This window comes from Crocodylus siamensis, chromosome 5 (genome assembly GCF_052110815.1).
Source record: "Crocodylus siamensis isolate JL-2025a chromosome 5, ASM5211081v1, whole genome shotgun sequence".
NCBI classification, from domain to species: Eukaryota; Metazoa; Chordata; order Crocodylia; family Crocodylidae; genus Crocodylus; species Crocodylus siamensis.
In genome coordinates this window covers 67,409,988-67,433,568 of record NC_143399.1, presented here as the reverse complement: position 1 = coordinate 67,433,568, position 23,581 = coordinate 67,409,988, and the positions used below count along the sequence as shown (strand labels likewise).

General features: G+C 40.1%; 1 protein-coding gene across 3 annotated transcripts in view; it reads right to left on the bottom strand.

Moving 5' to 3' along the window:
• Positions 1–23,581, bottom strand: part of VAV3 (vav guanine nucleotide exchange factor 3) — a 283,108-nt gene that overhangs the window by 36,551 nt on the left and 222,976 nt on the right. For all 3 annotated transcript variants that reach the window (XM_090048785.1, XM_090048783.1, XM_090048784.1), the window contains one exon: positions 9,779–9,915. In XM_090048785.1, coding sequence (XP_089904911.1) covers positions 9,779–9,915 — 137 coding nt within the window. The remainder of the gene's footprint in view (positions 1–9,778; positions 9,916–23,581) is intronic.

The following is a 23,581-nucleotide window of genomic DNA, read 5'->3' as shown; positions in this document are numbered from 1 at the left end:
TGTGTTCAAAATACTAGATTATTATTTATTGCTCGAAATACTGTTAAACCCCTCAAGGCCCCATGTCACCCTGTACATGAAACCATACAGCAAGCTGTCAGGTATGCAACTGATGGTTTCAGTATTGATAGCATACCTACCAGTCCATCATGATTAACAGTGAATTTTTCATGCCACTGTACCTCACATTTTTTAATAATTTTTTTCTACTCCATGTGCCCTTGTTAATTCTCATGTGATAAGTATGCAGTTTATTTCCCTCCAACAAAAGCTTTAATACCGTTCCAAATGCTCCAGAAAAGGCCTGGATTGAATCACCAAAGAAATTATACAATAGAATACATCAAGTGAATGAAGTGCCAATGAACCACTTCAGTATGTTTTCTTCAATGACACTTGTCAGTGAGAGGAGAGAGTGATTCATTACGCTTGTGCCTTTTTTAATGAGGGATGTTTCCTGAAGCCGTTATACGTAGTAGCCCTAAATTTCCAGAGTGCTGCCTGGGGTTTAGATATGCAATACCCATTAAATTCAGTGGATTCATGCAGAGCTAGAACTACAGATAGCTGAAAAATCATTCCCAGGTTCTTCCCCGTTCCATTTCATTTTCTGGCCTGAACTAAATTAGTATCATCCTCTGACAGAAAAACTGTTAACTCTTTCTGCAGATTTAGTGAGACAAAGTCAGTGTCAAAATGAGAGCTAGTCAAAAGACAGAAAACATTTCTTGAGAAAATCCTGAATGTCTGAAAGCAGCTTTCTTGGGTAAGTTTTGAAAAGGAATGAATTTTTTTCATTTATTTAATATCTTTCATGATTTTTAAAACAATTTTTAAAGAAAGAGCCATTTTTTCTACCTTCCCACCACACTTTTTTACCCTTTATCTTTATAATTTTCACAAAGGAATGAGTTTGGTTTTTAATTTCCATTTTTTATTAAACTAAAAATGAATAATTTTGTGATTTTTTTCCACTGTATAATATTTCTCTCACTGTTCAATTTGTCTAATGAAAGTGGTGGAGCAAGAGAAATGAGAGAGAAATGGAAAGCTGCAATGGAAAAGTGATAAACTGAAAGAAAAAGATTTAAAAAATTAACTTTTCATTTTGGTAGGAAGAAAGTAAAGATTATTAAATAAAGTTGCTGATTTTTTAAAAGTATATTTTCCACAAAATACAAAAAACTCCAATGGGCTGTAATTATAACTACAGTGTTCAGATCCAGCTTTTCTATGTTATATCTATTGTTATTATTAGAAGTAGTCATGTTACAAAAATTAAAGCAAAAAAAAATTAGCAATAAATAAATAAAAATAAAAATAAATAAATCAAACCTCAGCATCCTTCTCTCCCCCACATTCATGTTCTGACAACAGACATAGGTAAACCTGGATTGATTAAATCTCATTTAAAATGGCATTCTAACAGGGAAAAAAAACAAGATACCTCTACTGAAAATGTAATTCCACCTATACCTTAATATCTATTAGAATTCACACAGAATTCTACACAGAACTATATATTACCCATAAAACAACAGCATCTTACCCCAAACTATTACATTCTCTTACTAAGCAATGTATCACTTAAAGCTGTATACATACACACTTTGGGCATCTATACACATAACAGAGCTGTGCCCTAACACGTGCTAATTAGTATGCATCAAAACAGACATGATTAATCAAGTCTGCTGGACCATGCTAAACCAACTGACTGGATCCACCCCACAGTGCTCTGCATGGGGCTGAATTGAGCCCAGGGGAGTCTGTGTGGCACCCCAGCCCAAGCCTACCAGCTCCAATCTGGGCCAATGTGCACAACACGGCTGCTCCCAGTGCAGCTACAGCCTCCCAGGTGCTGCTCAGCCCCCCTCACCTCCAGCAATGGCTCCTCCTCCTGCTATACTGCTCTGGGTGGAGGAAGCTTCAGCCAGCTTGTAGCTCCTGCCCCAGTGCATGGGGCTCTAGCTCCAGCTCCCAGCTAGCTTCTATCCACTCGGCCTGCTCCCAAACACCACTCCCCACCTGCCTGCAGCCCCATCCCACATAGGGAACTTTGGTGAGTCGTTGCAGTGCAGGGCGGTGTGAGGACCAGGAGGATGCTGACCTGACCAGCTACCACTCATCAAAACTCCCTAGGCCCAAATAATTGCCCTCCCCTGGTCTAAGCTAAGTTAGAATAATTGCTCTAACTCAAACCTAATTACATTAATCAATTTGAATGCTTGAAAGAGAAGTTGACAGCTATATCACCTGTGAAGCAAAAAAGACTTGGCAGAGGAAGAGATTAATTGAAATGCATCATAAAACCAATGTCTCTGGTGAATCCATGTTTTTTTTTAATGTCCAGCAAAGCTGCAATTTTTATTCCCAGACTCATCTTTTGAAAGTACTGTGCAGGTTTCCTTTAAGGACAAGGACAGTGAGGTCACAGATGGAGTGGCTGTTTTGTGAAAAATGTTCTCCCACTGGTAACAAGGTGTTTACATTCTTTTTCCTCTACCTGTCCTTAAGTCCCAGTGTGTTGTCTGAAAACACTAAACTGATCTGCAACCTGTTTATGAACTGACAGATCCTTCGAAGTTGCATCTTAAAGTATTTACTCTCTTCTGCATGCACACAATAAGTTTACACATTAATAAACTTCTAACATTCCTTTCAATAACACAGAGTTTTGTTAATAAATAGGGACAGGCAATGGGACATATAACTGAGATGCTTCCTCATTTGAGACCCACAACGACTCATTTAAAAGTTAAGACATACATTCTCATGAGATTTTATGTTTGTATTTGATCATATCTTGGTTACATAATTATGTGATGGTAGCACTAAACACAGGTGTAATGGATATATATAAAATAGAGGGGCAGACAGATACAGTATATGAAGTTTAGCACACGTTTAATGTTTCGGGAATCATAAAAAATTGAGATGCATTGTGTAGGCCTACTGCCTTATTTTAATTGCAAGAATCACTAACAGTATTCTTAGAGTCATATTCAAGGCTATCGATATGGCCTGTATTTTTTCTATAATAGTTTACTTATAGTGTTGGTACAATGTCTTTTTCTTTACTGTCCGAGCCCCCAAGGTCTGGAATAACCTGCCATCGGAGGTGGTTCAAGCACCTACATTGAACACCTTCAAGAGTAAATTGGATGCTTGTCTTGCTGGGATCCTATGACCCCATCTGACTTCCTGCCCTTTGGGCAGGGGGCTGGACTCAATGATCTTCTGAGGTCCCTTCCAGCCCTAATGTCTATGAAATCTATAAAATGTGTACTTAAAAAAATAGTCAAACAAGAAGCTACATAACCACTAAGCTAACACATCAGTCCTTTGTGCTATTACACATTTATGGTGATCCCACGCGTCTGAGTAATTTTCCTAAGACAGTTCAGTTTTGTGTGTGGCAAAATCAAGTAGTTAATTTTGATACTGTGCATTGTGCTTTATTTATCAATGCACTGTGTAAACATTTAACAGGTCTATTTATTAATGCTTTTTGATACATTCATGTTTATAATGGGATGTGGGGGGGCTCCAATTTTCTGTTTGCCCAAGGCGTGAATAAATCTTAATCCACCTCTGATTTGGACTCTCCCAGAGCCTGGAAAAATCCAAAGAGACAAACCATCTCACTGAGCTCAAACCAGCCCTTCTCCTGACCTCCCTACCCCAGCATTGTCCTAATTACTCAGGATGAGTCTCAGAATCAATTCTCTCCTTCCTCAGTCATCTGGAATTCCTCTAGATAATGGCCCATTACTCTCAAATGTCTTTGCTATTTATTAAGGGCTTGATTTTCCCAATGTAGTCAGACAATGCCTTGGATTCCCATCCCAACAATAACCCCTTCTGCCTTGCGTTTGGGAGCAGCAATTGTTCTTGCCTTAGTAACACAATGGGAAGAAATATTTAGCAGTTTTGCCTATTCCCTTTTCTAAAGATGCAATCCTCAGTTCCTTTGACTAAACCACATCCAAAATCATAAAAATATATATAGACAGCATAAGATAGTCCATGCAGCAATTAAAGCATTGTAAGTGAATACAGCATAAAACTGGCTTTTCAACAAGACCACACATACCATATTAGTAAAACAAACTCAAGAAAACATTCACATCCCACAGACACCCTAAAATATGAGGGGATTCATAACAGCATCATTATCCAATGGGAAACCATCAAACGCTTATTAGGACAAAAGCATCTTTCAGGATGTTGACTATTAACAAATCACCCTGGATTTATATTACCAATATATTGGTCTGTTGAGGTATTTCAGCATATCCTTATGAAACAAGCTCTGCATATAAACTTCACATGACCCTTTTTATAGGCTTCTTTTTTACAACATAAAATCTTAAAATAGTTCATTCATATACATTCATTTCAAAAGAAATATACAAAAATGTCAGACATACATAAATATTGGGCATAAAAATTAGTCTTACTGGGGATTTTCAAAAGAGGAAGAATAAAAGTACGAAGTTCATACAATTTATGTCATACAATATAAATGAAAAAGACCCTTAACCACACAATTCTCAAAGGTGAGTAGGCCAAAAGTCATACAGAGATTAGCTAAACACTAGGCCTTTTACACAAACTATAAATGTCTATGGAAATTTGGCTAATTACTTAACATTAGCTTCCGCAGCCTTTTCCCATTTAAGCCTGCTAGCTATAATTTCCATAAATAATATCATATGCTGACAGACCTAATTTGAACTGGTTCTCTACAGAATTTATTTTGATTTAATTATAAGATGAAACAGAAAGATTCCATGAGACTGCATACAGGCCCATCAGCTTTCTCCTCCCAAGTTTTCCTGACCAGATAACCACAGTAAAACAAGTACTCCCTCAAAAATACAAATGCAGATTTCCAAGGGTAGTGTTTGTGTTTTCAGAAGTAAATTCCCAAATAATGCAAGATTCTTTCCAGAAGACCAATGTAATTATGACTCAATGACTGATGTCTGTACGTGAATGAGGCATCTCATTTCAGTTATTCTGCCTTCTTCTAGTAAACTGACCTACCTGAATAGTACCATACTTTATCCCTGATAAGTTCCACTTTATACTAGACTTTAGAAAGATGACTACCAAAACATAAAGCTCTATTTTTATGTCAAAGAACAATTTTTCCCAGCATAGATAACGTTTTTTAAGGATGTTATAATGAAAATGTTAAGGGAACATTGACTACAGTGACATTTACAAGGATTTCTGTAACAGCAGGGAACTAGTATAGGTCCAAATCTTTATCAGAGAAGGATGGTTTTTGACAGTGGAAGAAACCAGTACAATGAACATTTGTATTCTTCTAGCATTCATGGAAAACATGACTGCCCCAAGGACAGTGTGTAATTGTAACAGAAACCTGTAAAGCCAGCATTACTTCACATCATATGCTATGCATCCTGGCACCCTTGAAAGCTTCCTCCCCAGGTGTAGTAAGTGCCAATTTATTCTGAACAAACTCTAAAGAAAAAACCCCCACATCTATAATAAAAATCAGACTCTACTTCAAAGAAGCACTATTACTGCTGAACCAAACAGCAGTGCTCATGAGCAGGGTCTGAAATTTCCATTTAAAACACCAAATTTTCTCTTCCTTTTCTCGCTTTCTTATTTAATTAATTTTGTAAGTGATTTTACTGCTTGTAAAAGTGAAGGATCAATAGTGCCAGCATGAAACACATTAAAGCAAGCACTGTAGCTATTCCACTCTTGTGCCTTGACTGAGTAAAAGAAAGCTAGTTATATTGACAAGTATTTATGAACACTAGTATGAGATCAACTCATTCATTTTAAATTGTGACCGAATCCAGGTATTAAGCTGGAGGTAGTGAACTAACCTGCTGTGGCAAACCTTTTCTCTTTAGGACACAATATAAAAACAAATTATATTCCTGCTTACCCATGAATGTACTTTCTACGGCTCAATTGAGAGAGTACAGATGCTGAGCATCAATTTGCCTACTCACTCAGAATGACCACCAATCATCATCCAGAATTTACTGCTCTCTAGGGGAAAATTATTATTCATGTTTTTATCAGAGGAAGTAGGAGGAGGAATAACATTCATGCAGTCTTAACTGAGTGGCAGGCTTGGTCAGAAAAATGTGCTGTTAGAATCGAACATACAAAATGTTTCATTTGCCAGTGTTTTCTTAACAATTATCAAAATACACTTGTTTGTATTTCAAGAAAGGAGGAAAACATCCTATAAGAGAAAGGAGGAAATCATCATATGATGGTTGTGCTTTGCTGATATGCTGTACAAAATGAAAGTATTATATATAAACTGTACCTTAATATTTACTAATTGCTAACATTTGAACTTCTAAAAGGTAAGCTTCTCAATTTAAAAGTGCATACTAACCATTACGGTCTATCAAGTCAACCATAAATTATTCCAAAAATTCCCTAGAGTAAAACATGCTCTGTATTTATTTTTTAATATATATTTCAAGTTGGCAATCAGAAAAAAGAACTATAGTGAGTTGGTCTGTGACAATATTGCCTGTAAGGAAAAAGATTGCCTGAAAGATGCTAATGGGGATGACAGTTTCCATTAAGGTTTAAGGCTACTAGTAAGATTGGTAGTCAGATAGTTACTAGCACTCAGATTCACCCACTTACCAGTCTCTGCTCACCAAACACGGCAACTTTCTAAATCCTAAATCCTTTAACATGACAAACATGAAGTACTATTGAAGAAGCTATCCAATAAATTACAATGACAGATGACTAAGATGACAGCATGTAGCCATGAACTCAGTATGCAAGAGGCTGAGAACTCTGGTTTGATCCAGTGAACTATGTAAGCAGATGTTTAGCTTCAGGTGCAAAAGCTAAAGCCATGCAAAGGATTAAAGTTAAGAATCTGCTCAAGTAACTCTGGATCAAACCAGAGTACTTAGTACCTTACAGGATCAAGCCTTACAAGAAAAAAATTTAGAACAACATTTACAATATATATATGAATTTAGAACAACATTTACAAACAGTTTTGAACAGTTCCATAGTGCACTAAAACAGCACGAAGTTACCACCAGGTAATTGTATACTTTTTATATTCCAGAGAGATTGTGAGACTCTATATCTCCCTCCACACATGGAAGTAAAGACATGATGGAACCTAATGTATGATTCATGCAATCACACCTCCTGACACGCCCATTCCTAGGTTCCCCTGTACCCATAGGTGGACTATCACACAGGCCAGCTAAGTCCAAAGCCAGGGATCCCCTGCATGTCTGGGGGGACAGTGGTGCCAAGTATGTGATAACAGCTCTTCAATTTTAGCCCAGTTCTCATTCACTCACTGGCCAGCCATGGTGAGCAATACAAAGCAAACAAGATGATGACCTGTGTCTTGAATCTGAGACTTATGTGAGACTGCAAGAACCAGAATATAATGGATATATTTTGCACATATACATTTTGCATATACTGAGAATATGCAAATAAGTCCACCCCTCACTTACTCCACGTTACTCACTGTAGCTCTTTAGTGAGGGAGAACCAGGTCTCACACCTCCGCACCAGCAGCACCAAAGAAGAGAAAAGCTTTTTTCCCCCACTGGAGCCCAGCTCCTGAATGGGGAGGACAGGAGATACCATGATCACCAGAGCGGTTTTCCCAGGGATAGGGGATAACCACTTTTCTGGCATGGGGTAGTACCTGCATAAGTAATGTAGAGTTACCCTCTCACATTCATTTTCTGTGAGAAAATCATAGCCTTATGCCCACTTTATGGAAATGGGAGATTCTTCCTTAGCTTGCTCCTGCAGCAGTATGGTTGAGGGCAAGCAAAACTCGGGAGCATCCCAAGCCTCCAGGCTTGGGCCTACATATAGGATGCCAGCTAAATGATTTGGAAACATCTGAAGCTCCAGGTGGAGGCGGAGGATATTTGCCTGTAGTAGGGCCACATGTGGTTCTTGAATGACTCATGGATTTGGAATTGATTTGGCTTGGAACATGAAAATTTTACTTAAAAAACAAATGGGGAGGAGCGCCACCCCTCTGCACACAAAAGACCTCCCCAATCCTTTTCTTGCCCAGGGCCCCAAAGCATCTTAATCTGTCTCTGCCTGCACCAGCAAGAAGCAGGCTCCCACACCTGGGAATCCCACACGGCCCATTTGAGGGACTCCCAGCCACAAAGGCACTGAAGCACCCCTGAGGCAGGGCACTGAAGCACCCCTGAGGCTGGAGGATCCCTGCTGCAGCAATTGCCCCACCCCAGGGGTGTAGGGAAACCATCAGGGCTGGAGGATTACTGCAAGGCAATCCCCCAACTCCAGGGGTGTGGGAAACCCCCAGGGCCAAAGGATCGCTGCAGGGCAGGGGTTTCACACACCCTCGGACCTTGGGGATAATGGCTGCTGCAATCCCTAGGGCTCAGGGTTTTGCACTAGACATAGTGTTCCTCTGTCGCTGGGAGCCTTGTCAATCGATGGGGCTTCCAAACAGCATAAGAAACCCTGATCCATAGCACATTAAAGCTCCATCATAGCTACTAGCTATAATGTTAGTACACACTTTTGAGGTCTAACTTTATAGAACCTTGGAACTTTTCATTGTATCATAGCTACTTTGCACAAGTAGCCGGTCTCCGGATAATTGTGCAATTCACCAGTTAATTGTGCAGTGTCTCTACTGTATAGAGGGGACCCATGATCCACAAATTCTAAAATCATGGGAATATGCAGAGGGTGCTGGGAATTCTTTTGTGCATTTGCTTCTGTATCTTGTGAGATCAGTATATAGCATTTATAAATAAGGATATGTAGGATGGATCATTGGCCTGTCATTGCCAGGTATCAAGAATACTCAACTCTCACTGAAACCAGTCAGATGTAAAGGCCTTTGGCACCAAACAGATTCAATCAGCTTGAACCATAATGTTCATCTGGTTGTTGCTGTCTCACAGAAGTCTCAATTACAAGACACAGGAACAGGCACACCAGACTTAATACTGTAATACCTTGGAGTTGTACCTTTTTATCTATCTTACCTTCACCTATCCCCCACTATGACTATATCCAATTTTTTCTGTCATATACTTGAAACACTTCAATTAAAAATTAAAAACAAACAAGAAAATATAAACAAGAAACATAGAACACAATAACTGTAAGCATCCATCTTGAAAGCAAATTGTGAAAGCTGCAGCAGTTTAAACCTCTATTTTGAGTGTTTGATTAAGAAAGTAATCACTGTACTAAAAGTAGCACTTGAATCATGAGATAGAGTTGCTATAGCAACAGCTCTTTTTATCCAATCAATACCTGTCCTATGCATATAAAAGTCTCGTTATTTGACCTGGACTTCCTATAAACAAGCTCACTGATATCTCGACCTTTGGTAGGTATTTTCCCTCTAAGTAATTTTCCTATTCAAGTTTGGTCAAAAACATTTTTCTAGCTTCTGTGATCCTCAGTTCCATTATGTGGAACAATTCTTGATTTGAAAACTCACAGTCCATACCCTAATGTCATCTATATAAAATGCCTCATACCAAGGGCTGAATCTTGCAAACTTACTCACTGGGATCTTCTTTGATTGGGATGCAAGATCAGTCCCTTGGACACCCTAAGAATTGCTGCAGTCTGAAAAGTAAAGACTGATATATCAATGGTTTAGCTGGGATAAAATGCAGGAAAGATATGCTTGGTTCTTCAACATAAAAAGTGGATGAGTTATTTCCTGGGACAATGGGATGGGGCCATTTGCTAATATGACCTATACCTGCCAAAAGAAGCTGTGTGCATCTCCTTTGATGAGTTCAACAGTTTCTCCAATCTGGATGTGCAATGGAGGGCCATCAAGTGGATCTGGCTGAGGTACCCCAGTGTAGCTTCTAATGACTTGCATTTTTGGTAAGCCTGCAAAATAAAACAACATACGTTTTTTGATCAGTGACAAATAATCTATAGTATTCTGGGATGCATGCCATAAAATAATAATTAAAATATTATCAATTTTGAAAGACTAAAAGAAATACCATCATGTATATAAGTAGCAGTCTGGGAGAAAGACAAGGGAAACCATAACAGCTTATTCAAAGGCTACTGTACTTGCCACTCCAACAAATAATGAAATAGGACATTTTTTTTGTCTCATCCCTTTTTTTTTAGTTCAAGAAAAGCATTTTTCTTTAGGCAGCTGCTTACTTCTAAAAGTATGGCACATACAGCTTAATAGAAAATAATCAATTTTTTTCATCAGCAACATCCCTTCTTCCTATTTCTTCCCTCATGGGGGCATTAGTTGATCTGATCACTGAAGAGGCTCATTCCTTTCTTTATACATATATCAAACTGGTATAAAGGTTCATCTCTTAAGGTTATCTTTATAATTCAAAACAAAAATTTGATGGATGTGATGAAGTAATACGTAAGACAGAGAGAAACTCTCCAAGCTGGAACCAGTGTTACTAAAGAACAGTCACTAATGAGAACATGTCTGAAACAATAATAGTGACAATCATTCTATGTTTCTGGAATGACAGATGGACAGACTTATTTTTAAGTGTTTTTGGATATACACAATAACTGACGCTACAGTTCAACATTTCATTTTCAGGAGCAGTATGCATGGAAGTATTCTGGCTGACTGCACCAATATTAGCTGCATCTGGATAGTGGAACTGTGATATAATTTAAAGGTGTGAATCTACTTCCTGAGATGCAAACTGTGCATATGAAAAATTATTCTTATTACCCATATATAGACAAAAATCATTGTTTGTAAGTATAGTTCAAGAGTTCTCTTCTTAAGTACTCAAATAAATTATAAAAATGATTATTTCAGCAGGAGTAGATAATTTTGGGTGTTTCAGCAGGAGATCAGTACAGGGACTTCAGCTCTTTACAACTATGGTAAGAAAAGACATTGTTCAAAAGACGAGTGAAATATTAGACAGTTGGTAAATTGCATTCAAATCACTGCAATGCAGCATTAAAGAAGTACCCTAAAATGATCAGAGGAAACAAGAACTCACTGTGTTACAAATACAAGAAACATAAAAATAACTTTACATTTTTAAGCAAAACACTTTTTTCCCCCACTTTGTGAATTGTCACAGAAAGATTCTGTTAAAAAATACAGATCTATTTTTATATTTTTCTTTTACACTACTATCCAATTTAGTTGTGTGTCACTAAACCTGGGAGTTAAAAGACTGCTAGAATTACTAGGTAATCCAATTGATCCATTTTGTAGAAATCACATCAACTACTAGAAGAACCTCATAAAAACAAATGTGAAAAAACAAAGTTCAGTTTTCTGAGTTGACATAATTTAACATCTTGCTCCTGCGACAAGGGATCACTGGACTTAAAACCTGGCTTTCAATTTTTGTTTGCAAAGTTCATTACTATCATATTTTTATACTCAGAGATACGGACACCCATAATTTGATTTGATATAAAACACAAACTGCACGGAGCACAAAAGTAACCAACCAACAGTATTTTCAATAAATATGACTAAATACCACGCCAAATGCTGACAAAATCATAACATCTCTATACAATGTGACTTTTAGAAATGAAAGAATTACTACCACTTTAAATGATGTTACTGAGTAAATGATGTTACCTAGTACACTTAGAACTAAAAATCAATTAAATATCTTTATAACGTCAGAAAAAATGCCAATTCTGGCTTTATTTATATATTTAATCAAGTTGCCAGCCTTCTGAAGATATACTGATGCAACTGATTTATCACAGACAAATTTTGTCTGTGTGGGATGTTGAATGGAAGTAATGTTGTAAAAGAATGACTGCAGTAATATAGATTAGTACCTATTTACAAGCCTGATAACTGTCCTAATGCAATAAAGCTTCCCTGTGGCAATACATTAGAAGATAGCATTGCATACCTGATAAATGAGCTGCCAGCATGTGCTGGCACCTTTTACCTTTGAGACCTAATTTGAAGTATAAGCAAATTTATGTTAAAAAATTATTTGCTTTATGAAATGTCACATCAGGTGATTTTAGTTTATCTTACTCAAATGTTTACAGCATGTACGTACAGTATACTTAAAATGTCACCCTTGCAGTGATCTCATCAGGAGATAAAATTTAGATGGCTAAATGTTTCACTGTTGACCCTACTTTCTTAACAATAAAAATGCCAACACTTGGAACTGGTAAATTAACCAGCAACATGTATGATCTTACGGTGCACTCCATTTATATGCATATCACCTTAAATGCATACCATGATGTCAACCCCAGTTTTTTCTCTACTGCTTATATTTAACAAATATAAGTCATCTGCATATTGGTTAGATGCATAAACCCCTTAAGGGTGCCTACATAAGTTCATGGTGCTTTACATACAGCACCATGAGTTAGACCCCATCCTCACCCAACCCAACAGACCTTCCTCCCCCCCCGCCCTCCTCCAGCAGCAACATGCTACTCACTTCCCTCTCCATCTCCCTCCCCACTGACATCCCCAGGGGCAGGGCTGGGCTGGTGCTTGCACCAGCCTGCCCCCACCCATCCATGAAAGATTAATCTTTAAGGGAACACAAGCTCCCTAAGGTTCTCTAAAGCAGAGCACCTTAATATAATACCTCATTTGACAATGGTTAATTTTTTGTGCAACTAGCCATTTTAAAAGCACTCTGCAGCCATGCACACATGTTAAGTCATGTCTGTAGAGTCCTTTCAAGGGACAGATCATGTGAAAAATGTCACTTCTGTCTGGGCCTTACATGCATAGAATTCTTCACCTCCATTCACCTTTGTAGCTTAAATCATGTTCAGTTTAACTGCACCAGAAACAGCTGCCTTAAAAAGAATTAGAAGCCTTGAAAATAATGAGAGTTAGCCACTTTCATGGTGGCTGCTTCTAGAAGCAGCCTCCAAAACTATTAGAAGTCTTGAAAATGATGAGAGTGAGTGTCTTGTGGCTGCTATTAGCACAGCACTGACAGCATTGCATATCTGACAAGCACTGCTTGCATTAAATTCGGGTACGTCTCTACTTAAGGTAAGTACATGGTCTTTTTTCAATCCAAAGGCTATGGACTTTAAATGGAGTACACTGTATTATCCATTTTCATTTTATCTGAAAGTGCAGGGATACTCAGCAATTCTAAAGAAACCAATCAATTGTGTTCAGTATGCGCCTACCTAGCATAAGGATATGCTACTAGGGAGGTTGTGGAGTCCCTGGAAATGTTCAAGAGCACTGGGATGGCACACTCAGGTATGCTCCTGCTCTCGACCAGATGACCGTATGATTTCCCTTCCAGCCCTACTTTCCTATGACCCTCTTTTGTGTCAAACAACAGAATTGTAAAAATGGAGCACAGGACTGATCACGTTAAACTACACCAAACCTAGAATTCTTGCATATAATTAAAACACGCTTTATTCAGTTCAGCCCACATCCTTCAATAATCACTAGCAAAACCCTCTTTGCTTAAACAAGAATGAAGTATTTAGTTCGAAGTCCCAGACTGAAGTCACTGGGAAGAATCCTGTTAACTTGAATAAATTTGGATCCATTTTTTAGTCTTAGTCTCAGCAACACTATCTCATTATCTTCCTTCCTATCTTCTCTTACAAATTTTCCTCTGCTGTGAAACCTGAAAAGACAGTTAACCTGGCAACATGCTATGAACACTGCCTATCATACTGGCTAATACTGCGCTCCCATCCATTTGTTACCTCCTGTCCTATACTCAGATTGTAAGGTCTTTGGGCTGAGATGACCTATTTGCTATGTATTTGTACAGTACCTTAGAAAAGACAGACCCATGTTTAGTTCTACAGTGCATGATGGCAGCACAAATAATCATTATTTGAAGATCTTTTGCTTCCTGTTAAGTATTGTGTTAATTTCAGTGACCTATCCATTTTTGGATGTAGTATTGATACCAAAACAGATGATTACCATGTACACCATATAATAGTTCTGCCAGGTGACACTGGCAATAAGTATCCTCTACTAAATTCGCAAGCTTCACTGGGAGTTGAGGGCACTAAGTACCTTATAGGTCCAGGTCCAGGCTCTAAGGAGTACTACCACCGGCATATGCATACATAGCAAAACCCTTTTTTTTTCTGTTCTGCAGCTGTTGCTGTTATTAATACTTTAGGTTTAATCTAGTTTATGAAATATGCTTTGTAGCTAAAATAAAAGAATTTGAAAAACAAGTTCCAGCTCTGGGAATACTGGCATTTCAAAATGAAATTTCAAATAAAAGCACAACTGTTTTTCCTTCAACTAGATTGAAAGTAAAGATGCAGCAAATTATCATGCCATTACTTGCTCCTGTAATCTGTGAGAATTTAATATATTTAATCCAAGAACATCAAGCTTTCAATCTGCCAAATCATAAAAGTGTTATCTTGATTAGATTAGTAATGTAGTAATGACTAATAAAATTATTTTCCCTGGTGCATTGTGTACCCTGCCTAACATGAGGCTTGAGAACATAAATATCTACTCCACAGACAGATCTTCACAAGGTCTGGGAAGTGACTGGCATACTCAAAGTGAGAACTACCATAATAAGTTCTAACAAAGGACTTCAAAAAGAAACTCCAATCTCCAGTGATGGAACTGCCTGAATCAAAATCCATAAACTAATGTAAGATCCCAGCAAATCCAGACATGCAGATAACTTCTATCAATTAAAGATGTTAAAGCAATAAATTGGAAGATAATATGTATTATTCAAGATAGGAAATTTTTCAGCAGAGGGAGCTATCTCTTGACCATCATTTTAAAGTATAGGAACAAAAGATAAAAGTTTTACAAGTTTAAAAGTTGATGACTATAGTATAGCAAATTATGGCATTACCCAGGAATTTGAACATGTTGAATATCCTTTTCTTCCTTCTATTAAAGCTCTTCCCATAGAACTTCAACTACAACATAATCCACTCATAAAATAGTGAATAATATAAATTGCTTTTGTGCAACACACAGTCGATCCACATTGTTACCTATGTTATGTTATAATAAACATGGGTTATCCACATTATCTTAAGCACATAGGAACTTCTGGCCTCACTTGTAAGATAATTTCTCAATAGTCACTACTTAACTCTACATTAATGGTGAAACCAACTAGGAATCATTAATTACAAGGATTCAACAGCAGGGATGTTACATTTGTTTGGTTCCCCAGGTTGCATCTGCCCTATGGGGCTTCCTGAAGACTGAATCCAGCCCCACCATACAACAAAAGGACAAACAGTGATGGTGTTAAATGCCTTCTATGCCTGAGCCTCTGTGTCAGCTCAAGGACCCACAGAGGTTAATTCAGCAACTGCTCACCCTACGGCCACTAATACAGGTCCCTAAATGGACTCCAAACCCTGAAATTAGGTAGTGGGCCTCACCCACACTCGTCTTGCCCCCCGATTCCTGCCCCCACCCAGGAACCTCACGGGCAGAATGAAATGGCTCCATGGGTCATACTCAATACACCTGTCCTAAAGCAACTTTGAACTCACTGGGTCCTCTATATTTTAGCAGTGTTAGGATAAGCATTCTAAGAAACAAAGTAACAAGCCTTTAGAGAATGCAAAAATCTCATGACAAACTTTTCCTGTAATTAATGAGCATTACTTTCATTAAATTTAGGTAAGCGTATATTCTGAGTCAAGGCATAGCCTTTTTTTGGTCCGAGGGCCCATAAACATAAAATAGAGTACATTACAAGTTTTATTGGTAAACATCAACAAATGTCCATTTCATCTCACACTCATAGACTGACAAAAAAATATTTCCATGATTAATAATTGAAAAGAGAGGGGAAGAGCAGAAGGAAGTTGCAGGCTAAAGTATAGAGGGCTGGTCTCTTTAAAGAAGAAAAGGGCAGGCAGCCTAATGACTTGTCAATTAAGCAATTACCTACTTGTTCATAGGAGCTGGGAAGTAGATTGGAGGGAGTTAACAGGCTACTTAAACCCCTACCTAGAGGGTAGAGAGAGGGAGATGGGAAGGAATATTCAAACTGGACCAAAAGCAGAGGCCTTGGAGGAAGGTGTGTGAAGCAGTGGCCTGATGCCTGAGTGGGACAACTCAGCTACAGAGAACCAGGGAAAAAGAGGCAAAGCAGCCTGTTGGTGGCACTGGTACATGGGGAGAAAGACTCTAGTTAGAAAGGATTTGGTGTTTTCTTGGCCTTTTTGTTCCTTTTTTGCCACCATGGGGGCAGAAGATTTTTTGGTTATTAATTTAACTTAAATTGATAAATCAAAATAAATGCTTAAAAGTAAACATTGATGTTAGCCATCAAAATTATTTAAAAAAAAAAAAAAAATCAAATTCTGCCAAGCCTACCTATATATCACAAATATTCATGGAAGAAAAGGCTGGAAATAAATGGTGGCAAAGGGACAGATAATACAAAAAACTGCTTAACTTTTCCTATGTCATATCATATTGATTTGCTAATAGCAAGTTACAAGTACTTCTCGAAGGCAAATATATTCCATACTGTCTGATATTATTAAAATTATGCAAGGATACCAACTGTATTTGGAATCATGGGCACTTAAAATGATGTGTATATTTGTGCCTTAAAAAATCCCTCTAGCTACAAACACCACTGAAAGTCCCCTAGCTTCAATTAAAGATGCTTGTGAGAGAATAAAATATAGCAACACTGTTCCTATGTAGAACAGATAAAATGCTTGCAGAGTTAAAATCCATCTCATCTTTCAGAATAGGCATTAGACCCTGTTATTGTGAAACACTCAAAATCTTGATTCAGGCCAGTGGTTCTCAACTTCGGGTCGTGACCCAAATGAAGGTCGCGGGGGGGGCAATTCCAGTGGCACCATACACCAAAGACAAACTGCACCTAATGCCGGGAGCTCTCCCACCCCCAGGCCACTGCCACCATGCTCTGCTCCCAGCAGCAAGTTACGGCAAATAAAGGTTGGGAACTGCTAATTTAGGCCTTAGGTACAGATAATTTTATCATGCAGGATAATGAAATAACATATAGGAAAAATGGGCCATATCAGCAAATTTACAGATATATTATCTACTATTTCCAGGACTACGTAAAATGAGCACTGTTTGTACTGAAAAGTTCAGTAAAAGCTAACATGAATCTTGAAAATCATAAGTCCGACTCAGTTGAAAATGTCCATCTCATAATAGTCTATAGCTTGAGTCTGTTTCTAAGGGCATTTATACACATGCTCCAGGAGTGTGTGCATGTGTGTGTGTGGGGGCAGTGGGAGCTTTAATTAGAGCCGCTCTAATAAAGTTCCTGATGTATGTTGTGCATCAGCGCCTACATGCTTCAAAATGGTGTCCAGGGCGCTTTATGTAAAGCTTGTAAAATGCCATTTTGAAATGCAGGGACGCTAAAGCATGAGATGCAGGAGGCTGCTGCAGCATGGTAATTGTCATGCTCCAGCAGACTCGGTTAACTGAGTCTGTTCCAACATGCTGGAATTACAATTACAGCACATCAGAGCAGCTTCCCTGCTCATGTACAGGCACTCCAAGTCATCAAATATCTGCGGCTTGATCTAAAGACCCAATGTCTACTGACCATAAGCAGTGGAAGAAAATATTATTTGAGGGGCTGACCCCTGCCCCTCCCTCCCACAGGGCCATTGTGGGGCCAGTGCATGCTGGTGCTATATGCAATGGCGGTGGGGGCACTGGGCATGGTGCTGTGGCAGCAGGGCATAGCAGTGGTGCTGCAGGATGGCAGCACCGTGATGTTACTGCTGCCACCAGCTGCCATGAAATTAGTTTGGGGGTGCTAAGCCCCATTAGTCCCGGCCTTCCACCACTAGGCTTGTAGCAGTGACCAGTGCTACACTCCCAGCCTCCCTCCTGGAATGGGCAGACTACACCATGGGAGCAGCAATGGGGAACTTTTTTTTTAGTAAGTCCCTGAATCAGGTAAGGATCTCCTCTACCCAGCTCTTAGCTTCCCTTTCCCTCTGTGCTTGCAACACACTTCCTTTTCCTTCCCATTCCCCCCATCCACTCTCTCTACTTACAGCTCCAGATGCAGGAAGGGGCCAGGGAGATCTACTCCTGTTGCTGCTATCCCAGCCACACCTGCCCAACTCCTGCCCAGCTGGGGCTACAGGGAGTGGCTGCACAGGGAACAGGGCTCAGCTGGGGACAACAGCAGCAGATGGGTTCCCACTCCCTGCGCCTGCTGTCAGGCTGGTGAGGAACACCCAAGGGGACGTGGATGAGAGAGGGAACCCTCCCACTGCCGTTGTCCCCAGCCAAGTGCAGCTCCCTCCACAACCCAGCTGGAGCTGAGCATGAGTGGCTCTGGAGCTCCCACACCTCTGAGTCAGCTGGGCACAGTGCAAGTGGCTGACAGAGGAAGTGAGGAATGGGAGAGGAGGGAATGTGCCACCAAGCACAAAGGAGAAGAGAGAGAGAGAGAGAGTGCTGAGAGGAGATGGGAGAGGGTGGGAATTCTTGCCTGATTCAGAGACTTAGAAGTCCTGGGCTGCTGTTCCTGTAGCATGGCCAAGACAGGGTTGACCTTACGCTCAACTCAGTATCTTACAGAGGGGAACAGATCCAGGGAGGCGCAGTTGCACCCCACTTTGATTCCTGCTCCACCCAAACTTTAAAACAAACTACCCATGAGGGGCAGTGGCATATCTATTCAGGCAGTGCTGAAGAAGTCAATTGACTTTATGGCTCATTATAATCTACCTGATTCCTGGTAATCTCTCTTCACTCCACAAGTTTTAGTGACCCTCTCTCCTTCTTAATGGTCTTGATGCTCCCCTAATCAAGCTAGTCCTTCTTCTACATTTCAGCTTTGTTAGACATTCCTGGCAATGTCTCTCTTCTGTTTCACAGCCCTGCAGACTGTTAGCTCTAGCTAAAAACCTTAACTCAGATGTGGTAATATTAACTCAGGTAAATAGTAACTCACACGGAAACAAATGACAGTAAAGCATTGGATACACTCTCAAGATGTTCAAGCATGTTAGATTTTGTTTCACAAATCTAAATAAGAGATGCATGTTTAGCTATGGTTGAAGGACTAATAAAATCATTTATTTCAACTATCTTTGCCTAGTTTGTTGCATTTTTTTAAGCTTTATATACTCTAACAATTAGTGTACAATTCAATAAAGTTACATTTGGTTTTGCATTGATCTTAAACTGAATAATATAGTGCTAGGCTCCTATTACATTTATAAGACTTCTAGTTTCTCTTTAACTGAAGAAAAAGAGGCGTTCTGTTATATGAGATGACCAGAAATCCGGGTTTTCTGTTTCCCACGGAAAAATGGAGTAAGCCGTGGATTTTACCTTTTACCAGGGCAAATACGAATTTCTCATTTTACTGGAGAAACCCATGGATTTTACAGTTTTGCAATGAGCCCTCTGCAGGCTGGCAGAGTTCCAGCCAGCAAGGGGCTAAGGCGAGTGGGAGGAGGCACCATGTGCACATACATGCACATGGCTGGCAGGCAGCCTGGAGAGCAGCTCCTGCAGGTAAATCCATGTGGGGGGGGGCGGGGAGAGGATTGAGGCCCCCATAGGAAGGGAGGGAGTTAAGCAGGGTTGGGGCTGGGGCTACTGCCCAGCTGGGCAGTGTCTGGGGCCCAGCGCTGCACTGTGCGGCCACAGGGCCCTGGCAAGGAGCGGGACAGGGCTGAGGGTAGCTTGTCAAGGGCACGAGGCCAGCTCCCTGCTGCTGCATGCACTCCCAGGAGAGCAGGGGGAACCCATGTCCCCAGATCTGTATGCAGGGTGGGACGGGGGGGTGGGTCTGCTCCCTGCTGCTGTGCACACTCCTGGGCGTTGGGGGGGGGGGTCCTGTGCCCCCAGACCTATGTGCTGGGCAGGAGCTATGTGTTTTCTACTTCAGGCTTGTGCTCCACATCCTGCTGCCCTCCCCCGAGGCCTCCGCATCCCAGTGTGTGCAACCCAGCACTGCAGGGAACAGCGGAGCTGTGCAGAAAGCTGCTTGCCACTGCGTACTTCCTGCTGCCTGCATCCCCTGTGCACCATCCTGTGCTGCTGCCCCCACTGCAGCTGTGCAGGTGGGGGACACTTCACCAGGGCAGTGCAGAGATTACAGGGGCAGGCAGCTTCCTGCACAGCTCCGCTGTTCTTTGCAGTACCAGGTCACACGTACCAGGTTGTGGAGGTGCAAGGAGAGGGCAGCAGGGCAGGAGCCCACAGTGGGCAGGCCCCACCCCCATGCACAGATGTAGGGGTCACAGGCCCCCCTGCCCCCTGGGAGTGCACACCATGGCAGGGAGCAGCCCCTCTTCTCACCTGAGCCTATAGCAGGGAAGTGGACGGGAGGTGGACACTAGCAGGACTGATGGGAGGGACTATGGGGATAGGAAGGGGCACCCGCAGGACCAGGGTGGGTGGCAGGGGCTTTCATTTTAATTATGGATTTGGGGGGGGTTATCAGAGAAATTGCAATTTTTTTGTCAAGGAAAACCAGGATCCCTGGAGATGATACACCACACCATCTGCACTCCCCTTTCCAAAATCCTAGATCTACCTGTGCCTACAGATGAGAGAAGTGTCTTATTTCTCAAAACCTGTAGCAATTTTAGCCAAGGAAATTTAATATCCAAATTAAAACTGTAAAATTTACAATAGAAACATAATGCAAATATTTATTTATTTATATTTTGCATAATTGCGGAACACAGACATTTGTCATGCTGAGAAATGTAGCTCTAGAAATCCAGACGCTCACAACTTTGTACCTGCATTTTAACAGTAGCACCCAGGAACAGTCAGTGTTAAAACTGAAGCATAAAAGTCAGTTGGGACTGTATTACAGAAAAAAACTGGAACCGTTACCACTTTATATGGCCATCTTGGTCAGGCACCCTTCAGTGTGGATCTGATCACATCTCTAATAGGAGCTATCCTTTCAGTTGATAGAGAGTGTCTTTACACATGCTCCAGAATGCAGATGGGTTTGGTTTTTTTTATTAGAGCGGCTCTCAAGAGCTGCGCTAATTAAAATGCCCAGTGTCTTGTGTAGTCCGCATCCCGTGCTTCACAAGGGTGGTGGGGGCACTTCATCTGTAGTTAAAGTCCCCCCCCACACGCACCATTTTGCAGCATGGGTACACTGAATTTATGTGATGCTGAGGTTGCTGGAGCATTTGAATTGGAATTAATCAAGTCTGCTCCAATGCATCTAATTAGAACACATCAGAGCAGGTGTCAGGCACGTGTACAGGTGTCTTTAGATTTCTTTCTATACACAGATAGAAGAAACTTGGAAGATACTAGTAAGTCAGTCAGCGGGGAAAATGTTAAGATGTAGCTAAACAATTTAAAAATGAGTAAATGATTATGCTGCAAGAAGAATCTATTGACATATAAAGTGCACTTTCCCAATTTATTTCTGCTTGCACAGCAAACTGTTTCAGTAATTGTTTTAAGAGACAAAGAGCCAGAATCACAAGTTAAGTAATGTAGACAGTTTTTGGGTTTTTGTTGTTTTTTTTTTTTTTAAATGAGTGTTTATATTTTCTGCCATCTGTATATTGGCATGTAACTGCATGGATTACATTCTCAAGCCTTGATCATCCAAGAATTACCACATATACATATTAATGAAATGGGCCCAATTATATTTGGCAAATGCTTTTGTAAAATCTAGCCAATAGGATCTAAACACTAACTCACTAGTTTTGAGAATATGGGTTAGACAGCCTGGGTACTAACGGCAAAAATGGCTGATATAGAAAAACATAGATGATAGAGAGAAAAACAGAAGTTATAAACAATCAAAAACTCATTTAATGAATGCAATTTGTGTTACATTCCTCTCCTCAGCATTCAGAAATATATATTTGGGTTTTTCTTATTCTTTGTTTGTATTTTGTTTTCTACCTAAAACAAACAAACAAAATGAGCAATACATCCTGAACTGCTTTAGGGGAAGAAGGAAGAAAAGCTTGAAAACATGCAGGCCTCTTACAGAGCTGTGGTAATAATTTCAATTGCATTCAGTGGGGATGAGCACAACATTGTGAGAGATTAAGAAAAAAATGATTTTCTTCAAAAACAGGCTTTGATTTCTCTTCTGTGGCATTTCCAAGAGGCACATATTAAAAATAACGTCATTGTAGCTGGGGCATTTGTCATTTCAAAATGTTACTCGAGCAACTAGCTCTTATTTAAAGTGTGTCTATCTGATTGAGCAACAGTTTTCGAAAGTTAAAGAATCTTAGTATTTTGAACTAACACTTTGGGAATTAGTGAGGGTAGGGAATAAATAAATATGGGAACATGTGATGAAAAAGGAATAATGCCACAAAAAGCACTTCGTTCATTTACTTTGACAACTTCAGTGACATTTTAATATCACCTTATAAAACACTAGTATGTATGACATAGTTTTTAAAACTAATGATGCCTTAGAAATAAGCCTCCACTAAAAAGCTCTGCTGTTAAATGTTGGGTAAGCACTGAAGAAACTAGAACTTTTGGTTCATTAACTAAAAAGTGTGGTTTATTAAGGTGCTATATTATGGAAAACAAAAAATGGCATTAATGGATGAAGAACAGATGCTGAATGCAACTTTTTCAATATATTGCCAATGGTTGATGTTGCACTCTACAAAACACATTTGTTTAAACAGGAACTTAGGAGCTAACAACTTACATTGGCTATATACAATGCAAAGAAAAGGATAAGCTATGTGGGTGTGATCAGATCTGTAGATTTTGAGCAATGGAAGAGTTAGCAACAGAGGCCCAATAAGTGTTACTAAGCAAACATTAAAAAGGACTTTGCCTGCATGTACATTCTGTTTGCAAGGGAGGGAACATGGGGGTGAACTGTGGTGTGCAGCTCTGGGGAAATCTTCCCTTCAACCCCAGCCCAAACACAGCCATCTCCAGAGCTGTCAACATTGCTTCTCCCTGGCCAGGCTGGAGCTGGCCAGGGTTGGGGCTGCTGCCATTGCTGACTGCCCCAGAGCCAGAGGTGCTGTCCAAAAGGTAAGTGCACAGAGGGGTGCAGCAGGTGGGGGCAAATTAACAGGTGAGAGGGACAGAGGGGTAGGGGCAGGCATGGGGGGGGGGAGGGGGCAGGCACAAGGGCCAGGCAGCAGAGGGAGAAGTTGGTAGGACTCTAGGGTAACAAAATATCCTACCAATAAATAATAATATTGGCAAGAATCACATACCTGGAAATATACTAAAAAAGCCTGACATTAGGACAACGTCCTGTTTTCCGACATGTCAATTTAGCACATATAGGAAATTAAGAAAGATGTTGGCAGTACTATGTATACAATTAATTTTAAATTTTAAGGGGAGAGAGGTTAATAGGATCCTTAAAAATAAAGTGTTATGGTACTTATGATCTCATTAGTTTTCCTTTTAATTAGGATTTAAACATTTAACTCTCTTTTTCTACCCATGAGGAGCTTTGTGGCTTTGGCATGTGAGTGAGGACAGAATGTACCCTTTGGACACAATGGGCCCCTATACACAAGCAGCAAGGCTGCTCCGATACACTGTAATTACAGCATGTCAGGGCAGGCTCGATTAATCAAGTCTGTT